The sequence below is a fragment of the Eimeria maxima genome, genomic scaffold, assembly GCF_000499605.1.
Source record: "Eimeria maxima Weybridge genomic scaffold, Emw_scaff486, whole genome shotgun sequence".
Lineage (NCBI taxonomy): Eukaryota > Apicomplexa > Conoidasida > Eucoccidiorida > Eimeriidae > Eimeria > Eimeria maxima.
The window spans coordinates 17,501-25,468 of record NW_013566542.1 but is presented as its reverse complement, the minus strand read 5'-3'; the positions used below and the strand labels follow the sequence as shown (position 1 = coordinate 25,468).

General features: G+C 51.9%; 2 protein-coding genes across 2 annotated transcripts; both read right to left on the bottom strand.

Annotated features, from left to right (window-relative positions):
• Positions 1-322: 322 nt before the first annotated feature.
• On the bottom strand, positions 323-2,160 carry EMWEY_00035010 (hypothetical protein; the record flags this gene model as incomplete). The annotated part of the gene is made up of 4 exons (XM_013482000.1): positions 323-334; positions 604-974; positions 1,194-1,458; positions 1,588-2,160. The coding sequence occupies 4 exons, from the start codon at positions 2,158-2,160 to the stop codon at positions 323-325; spliced, it is 1,221 nt and encodes a 406-aa protein (XP_013337454.1).
• A 1,698-nt stretch (positions 2,161-3,858) lies between these two features.
• On the bottom strand, positions 3,859-7,833 carry EMWEY_00035000 (hypothetical protein; the record flags this gene model as incomplete). Its single annotated transcript, XM_013481999.1, has 5 exons — positions 3,859-4,791; positions 4,932-5,020; positions 5,231-5,621; positions 5,792-5,956; positions 6,124-7,833. The coding sequence occupies 5 exons, from the start codon at positions 7,831-7,833 to the stop codon at positions 3,859-3,861; spliced, it is 3,288 nt and encodes a 1,095-aa protein (XP_013337453.1).
• Between the last annotated feature and the right edge of the window lie 135 nt (positions 7,834-7,968).

Below are 7,968 nucleotides of genomic sequence, written 5' to 3'. Positions count from 1 at the left end.
TAAATAAATAAATAAATAAATAAAGGCAAATAAATTAATAAATAAAGGGAGACAAATAAATAAATAAATAAATAAATAAATAAATAAATAAATAAATAAAGGCAAATAAATTAATAAATAAAGGGAGACAAATAAATAAATAAATAAATAAATAAATAAAGGGAAATAAATAAAGGAGACTAAATAAGTAAATAATAAATAAATAAATAAATAAATATATAAATAAATAAATAAAGGAGACAAATAAATAAATAAATAAATAAATAAATAAATAAATTAAATAAATAAATAAATAAATACCTCATGATTAAATATTTTTAATTTAGTCATAGGCCTAAGAGATCCATCAGGAGATAAGGAGACACCTAGTGTCTCCTTTGTCTCCTTTTTTGTCTCTTTTTTTGTCTCCTTTTCTGTCTCCTTTTTTATCTCTTTTTTTGTCTCTTTTTTTGTCTCCTTTTCTGTCTCCTTTGTCTCTTCTTGTATATATTTATATTTATTTATTTTTTTTTTGCTGCAGGACAGCAGCAGCTGCAGCGGGAGTATAGCTGTCCCTATAATATATAATTGCTGCTGCTGCTGCTGCTGCTGCTTATTATATACTATTGGTGTCTCCTCATTACTAATTACATTAGTAGGGGGACGCAGCAGCGTGCTGCTGCTGCTGCTGCTGCTGCTGTGCTGCTGCTCATGTACTTTCTTCTTTGTTATATGTATAACAGATAAAAAAGCAAGAGGGGGATCATCATCCTCCTTATTACCTGCTGCTGCTGCTGCTGCTGCTCCTCCTCCTCCTTTTTGTTGTCCTTTTCCTCCTCCTCCTCCTCCTGCTGCTGCTGCTGCTGCTGCTGCTGCTGGTGTCTCCGTATTTAATTTTTTTGCTATAGAAGGAGACAAATAGATCTCCAATTCTTGCTGCACAATTGCGTCATCCTTCCCTAAGGCATTAGGCTCCTCGCTAGGTCTTGTACACACTGCAGCAGCAGCAGCAGCAGCAGCAGCAGCAGCAGCAGCAACAGCAGCAAGAGCAACAGCAGCAAATATACAAGCAGACGTGGGGTATCAGTCATACAGACAGTTGCACAGCAGCAGCACGAGCAGCGCAGCAACAGCAGCAGCAGCACCAACAACAACAACAACACCAGCAGCAGCAGCAGCAGCAGCAGCAGCAGCAGCAGCAGCAGCAAGGGTACCTGGTGCTGTAACCCTTTTCCCCCATGCAGGTAACCAGTGGGCCCCCTGGAAGATCGAGAAGACCTCAAGGGGGTCCTCTAGGGGCCCCCATAGGACACAGGAGAGCAGCAGGCAGCTAGATATGCAGCCTGCTGCTGCTCCTGCTGCTGCTGCTGCTCCTGCTGCTCCTGTCTCTGTTATACCTGTTAGTAACTCAGGACGAGGAAGGACTCCTCTTGCTGGATGGGGAGACGTCTCCAATCCACGGATCCAACCGATCCCTACCTGCGTATACACCCCACACTCATGCATGCATGCATGCATGCATGCATGCATGCAGCAGCAGCAGCAGCAGCAAGGGCAGCAGCAAGGGAAGCAGCAGAAGAAGAAGCAGCAGCAACAAGATATACGGACTTGGAAACGAGTGTAACAAATATTCTTCTTTGCTGTATCTGCTGCTATGCCTTGCTGCTGCTGCTGCTGCTGCTGCTGCTGCTGCTGCTGCTGACGCTGCTGCTGCTGCTGCTTTATCCATTGCTCAAGTTGCTGCTGCTGTTTCTCTGGGGTATAATGATAATCATCAGCAGCAGCCTGCAGCAACACTTGAGGGACAGCAGGAGCAGCAGCTCCCCTACTAGCAGCAGCAGCAGCAGCAGGAGCAGGAGCAGCAGCAGCAGCAGAAGTGTCTGTTGCTTCTCCTGATGTGTCTCTTTGTCCCCTATAGTGATCAGACAGCTGCCGTTTTGCTGCTGCTGCTGCTGCTGCTGCTGCTGCTGTCTCCTCCTCCTCTCCTGGTATTACTTCTGCTTCTGCTTCTGCTGCTGCTGCTGTTGCTGCTGCTGTCTCCTCCCTTGGTGTATCCTTTGCTGCTGCTGTGTCTCCCTGTGAGGAGACAGTCGATACACCCCAACGCAGCAAACCCTTGCCTAAACCCTCGCCTAAACCCTCGCCTAAACCCTGAGGGTTTGTACTCTTATAGGCAGACATCCCTAAACCCTAATTTATAACATCGCATACAACAAGGGTTTGCTGCTGCTGCTGCTGTTGATGCTGCTGCTGCTGCTATTGTTGTTGTTGTTGTTGCTGCTGCTGCTGCTGCTGTTTGCTGCTGCTGTTTCTATGCACAGCTCGCATTAGAAGGGCAGCATCGCCAGCAAAGGGCCTACAAGCCAAACCCTAAACCCTAAACCCTAAACCCTAGGGAAGTGTACGTGCACTGCAGCAGCAAGGCATTAAGTGTCAATGCAGCAGCAGCAGCAGCAGCAGCAGGGGCAGCAGGAGCAGCAGTAGATCGTGCTGCGGCTTCGCAGACTACCGCTGCTGCTAGGGACTCGCGATGTTTGCTGCCCCTTCTGCTGCTGCTGCAGTACCTACTTCTGCAGCAGCTGCTACTGCTGCAGTTATTTCTGCTTCTGCTGCTGCTGCTGCTGCTGCTGCTGCTGTTGCTCTTGTTGTTTATGCTGCTGTTGTTGCTTCTGCTGCTGCCGAGGCAATGCAGCAGCGGCTGCTAGGAGGGCAAGGTGTACAGACAGCTCACGAGGGTTTCTTGCTGCAGCAGTTACTTTATTTGCTGCTGTATTGATTCTACTGCTGCTGCAGTCGTTGTGCTGCTGCTGCAGTCGTTGCTGCTGCTGCTGCTGCTGCTCTGTCTGGACCGGTGTGCTGCCGGGGTCAAACCACCAATCACTGAATATAAGGAACTTAAACCCTAAACCCTAAACCCTAAACCCTCAATTAAAAACAGAAAATAGATGAGAAGATATTAAAACAATATTTAAACCCTAAACCCTAAACCCTAAACCCTAAACCCTAAACCCTCAATGGCGGGTGGCCCATGGGACAGCCGCTCGCGACCACCGCCTACTCGCAGCCTCAACACGAAGCCCTAAACCCTAAACCCTAAACCCTTAAACCCTAAACCCTAAACCCTAAATATTTAACAATTAAACCCGCACTAATAGTAATTTTAGCGAACACTTTGTTGGCAACGACTAGTAAACCCTAAACCCTCACTCTTTCCGAGGCCCCTCAACTACCACTAAACCCCAAACCCTAAACCCTAAACCCTAAACCCTAAACAGTAAAAAGTTAACAGTTAACAATTAACCCTTTTAGAGTCATTTTTCTATGAAAACCCTAAACCCTCGACTGTCTATGATTAAGGCCGTCGGCGCATCCTGTAAACCCTAAACCCTAAACCCTAAGCCCTCGAGGCTTGCACAACCATACCCTTACACTACCCTAACTCTTATTGCCCAAACCCTCTATCCCATCTAAACCCTAAACCCTAAACCCTAAACCCTAGACAATAAACGATAAACCCTAAACTGCCTAATTCATATACCATAAACCCTACATGATAAAAAACCCTAAAAACCCTAAACCCTAATCCGTAGCATGGTAATTAAACCGTAAACCCTAAACACTAAACCCTAAACCCTAAACCCTAAACCCTAAACCCTAAACCCTAATGAGGGGGGAACACCTGACTGTTTTTTGCCTCACAAACAAAAAAACTAAATAAGAAGTCTACAAAAACCCTAATAACACTAATAGCAGCAGCAGCTCCTGCTGCTGCTGCAGTTGCTGCTGCAGCAACTGCTGCTGCAGCAACTGCAACTGCAACTGCTGCTGCTGCTGCAGTCACTGGTACACTAGAAACTGCAGCCACTGCTGCAGCTCCTGCTAGAGCTGCTGCTGCAGTTGCTGCTGCGGCCGCTGCAGCAGTTGCTGCTGCTGCAGCTGCTGCTGTTGCAATTGATCCTGCGAGTGTTGCTGCAGTTGCTGCTGCAGCAGTTGCTGCTGTGATTGCTGTTGCAATTTCTGCTGCATAAGTTGCTGCTGCTGCAGCTGCTGTTGTAGCAGTTGTTGCTGCTGCAGTTGCTGCAGTTGCCGCTGCTGCAGTTGCTGTTGCGGCTGCTGCTGCAACTGCGGCTTCGGTTGCTGCTGCAGTTGCTGCTGCTGCTGCTGCAGTTGCTGCTGCTGCTGCTGCAGTTGTTGCTGCTGCTGCAGTTGCTGCTGCTGCTGCAGCTGCTGCAGTTGCTGTTGCGGTTTGTCGGGTTGTATGGTGTGTTGCTGCTTGTGTGGTGTAACTGGCGGCTTGTGTGTCTCCTCACCTTTCTTTTGCTGCTGCTGCTGCTGTTGCTGCTGCTGCTGTTGCTGCAGTAGGATACTGCAGTTATCTGCGTGCTGCTGCAGCAGCTGCAGCAGCAGGGCTCTTGCTGCTGCGTCCTCTGCTGCTGCCTTTCCTGTTACTTTATGTGTTAATTCCTCTAGTGCAGCAACAAGAGGCTCCTCGAGCAGCAGCACGCCTCTTCGTGTCTTTACTGCCACTGCTGCTGCTGCTGCTGCTGTTGCTGCTCCTGCTCCTGCTCCTGCTGCTGTTATTGCTGCTGCAGTTGTACCACGTGCTGCAGCACCAGCAATGAATTCTGCAGCAGATTGCTGCATCACAGAGGGATCCTTCTGCTGCTGCTGCTGCTGCTGCTGCTTGTGGGGTGTATCCAATGAACACTTGAAACCTGCCCCTGCTGCTGCTGCTGCTGCTGCTGCTCCTGCTGCTGTTGCTCTCCTTTTCGTTGGTGTAGCGCGCGAACTCTGCGCCTGCTGCAGCATTTCCTGCAGCAGCAGCAGCAGCAACAGCAGCAACAGAAAAAACAACAGTCACAACAGCAGCAGTGCTTCCCCCATTCCTATATGTTATACAGCAGCAGCAGCAGCAACAACAACAACACCAGCAGCAGCAGCAGCAAACTTACTCGTAGTGCAGCAGCAGCTTGCGCTGCCCACAAATTATCTTTTTCCTTCTCGATGTCTTCTAGTACAAAGAAAAAACCTTCCTCCTCACCTGCATGCAGCAGCAGCAGCAGCAGCAGCAGCAGATGCAGCAGCAGCAGCGGCAGCAGCAATGAAGGGAGCAGTAGCAGCAGCAACGACGACAGCAGCAGTGGCAGTACCAGCGGCCTCTCCTCTACAACAGCAAGAGCAGCAGCAGCAGAAGCAGCAGCAGCAACAGCTGCTGCTGCTGCTACTATCCGTGCAGCAGCAAAAGGCGTACTGTAGTAGCTTGCATGCGAATTCTGCTGCAGCAGCAGCTGAGCAACAGCAAGCGGCAACCCGCTGTATGCTGCTGCTGCAGCAACTGCAGCAGGAGAAGCAAAGTCAAGCTTTGCTGCAGTAGATTCACAGTAGGAGCACCTGTTGCCGTTGCTGCTGCTGCTGCTGCTGCTGTTGCTGCTGCTGCTGCTATTCTTCCCTTCACACTGCGCTAATGGCGGGTCGTTGCCGCTGCTGTTGCAGCAGCAACGCCCAGGAGCTGCTGCTCCACCTGCTGCTGACTGAGCAGCAGCAGCAGCAACAGCAGCATCTGCTGCTGCTGCTGGAGCAGCAGCAGCACATCCTGTTGCAGATTTGGATCCCGATCCCCACACTGCCATGGGGTCTTCCGCCTGCAGCAAGACAGCAGCAGCAGCAGCAGCAGCAACTCGTATTGCAGCAAAAGCAGAGAATACACGTGCTGCAACCGTGCAGCAGCAGCAGCAGCAGCAGCAGCAACTAAAGCAGCTACAGCAGCAGCAGCAGCTATAGCAGCAAAGGTATCAGATATCTCATCACTTACGTTGTTGCATGTTCCCTCCTGCTGCTGCTGCTGCTGCAGCAAGGCCCGAGCGAAGGCAGCAGCATGTGCAGCAGCAACGCGAAGAGGAGGCAGCTGTGCTGCAGCAGCAGCAACCCAAGCAGCAACCTTTGTTGCAGGGGAGTTAGCAGCAGCAGCAGCTGATACCTGCAGCAACAAACAGCAGCAGCAGCAGCAGCAGCAGCACAATTGTAGGTAAAGACATGCATGCAGGAGTCAGCTGTATCGCAGGCAAGGTGCAGCAGCAACACACGCAGCAACAGCAGCAACAGCAGCAACAAGCAGCAACAGCAGCAGCAGCAGCAGCAGCTCACATTAGAAGCAGCACCGCATGCAAGAGCATCCAACACAAGCAACTCCTCAGCTTTTGCAGCAAGCTGATTTTGCTGCTGCTGCTGCTGCTGCTGCTGCGGTTGCTGCTGCAGCTGCTGCAGTTGCTGCAGCGGCTGCTGCTGAGCAGTGTGTAGGAGTGCTCGAAGAAGAGGATGCATTTGCTTCCCTGTTGCTGCTGCTGCTGCTGTTGTAGTTCCCGCTGCTGCTGCAGCAGCAGCAGCTGCAGCTGCTGCTGCATCCCATCCTCGCTGCCACCACGCTGCGCCTTCCGCCTCTATAGGGAAGTAAAGAAGTGTTTGCTGCTGCTGCTGCTGCTGCTGCTGCTGCTGCACCTCGCTGTCTATGGGGTCAGCAGCAAGTGCTTCTGCAGCAGTGCGCCGTCTGCCTATAGCAGCAGCAGGTGCAGCAGCAGCAGCAGCAGGTGCTGCTGCACTTGCAACCGCTGCTGCTGCTGCTGCTGCAGGAAAAGGAGCAGCAGCAGCAACATCAGCAGCATCTACACCAGTACAAATGGGGCTGCTGTTGCTGCTGCTGCTGCCGTTGATGGTGCTGCCGTTAGTGCTGCTGTTGCTGCGGCTGTTGCTGCGGGTATACTTGAGTTTGCTGCTGCGCTGCAGCCGTGCTGCTGCCCCTGCATCAGCAGGCAATGGTGTAGCAGCAGCAGCAGCAGCAGCAGCAACAGGGGAAACAATAGCAGCAGCACCGCGGGTACGCTGCGCTGCCTGTCGGCGTCCTGCAGCAGCAATTGCTGCAGTTGCTGCAGTTGCTGCTGCTGTTGCAGTTGCTGCTGTTGCTGCTGTTGCTGCTGACTCGCGGCGTTGAGTGCGGCTGACTCGGCGCGGCAATGCAGCAGCAGCACCATTTTGCTGCTGCTGCAGTTGCTGCTGCTGCAGTTGCTGCTGCTGCTGGCTATCAAATGTAGACGGCCACTGTAGTGGCGCCATGAATTGCTGCTGCTGCTGCTGCTGCTGCTGCTGTTGCTGCTGCTGCTGCAGCATAGGCATAGGCCCCTGCTGCTGCCATCCTGCAAGCTGCTGCTGAGGCTCCTGCTGCTTTAGCAGCATCTGCTGCACAAGCAGCTGCTGCTGCTGTTGCTGCAGCTGCTGCTGTTGTTGCTGCAGCTGTTGCTGCTGCTGCTGCTGCTGCCTCTGGAAAGGAGAAAGTGGTGATGGTTGTTGCTGCTGTTGCTGCTGCAATGGCGGCTGCAATTGCTGTTGTTGCAACTGCTGCTGCTGCACATATGGCTGCTGCATGTATTGCTGCTGCAGCAGTGGCTGCTGCTGTTGCTGCTGCTGCAGTTGTGGCTGCTGCAGTTGTGGCTGCTGCAGCTGTGGTTGCTGCAGTTGTTGCTGCATCTGCGGCTGCTGCTGCTGCTGATCTAGACACTGCTGTTGTTGTTGCTGCTGCTGTTGCTGCTGCTGCGGCTGTAGCTGTTGCAGCCGCTGCTGCAGCACATTCTGCTGCCAAGACTCGAGCTGCTGCTCGGTAGGCTGCTGCTGCTGCAGCAGTTGTTGCTGCTGGAGCAGCAGTGGCTGCTGCTGCAGCAGCTGCTGCTGCGGCTCCATTTGTCGCTGCATTCCCTGTTGCTGTTGTATTTGTTGCATTTGCTGCTGCTGCTGCTGAACCTGTTGCATTTGCTGCTGTTGCTGCATTTGCTGTGGTTGCTGCTGCTGTTGCTGCTGCTGCTGCATCGTGAATTCGATTCAGTGCTGAGTGTCCCGCCTAAGCTTCTTGCTGCTGCTGCAGCAGCAGCAGCAGATAGAGGTTGGAGAGCAGCAGCAGCAGCTGCTGCTGCTGCTGCTGCTGTAGAGGCGGCAGCTGTGTCG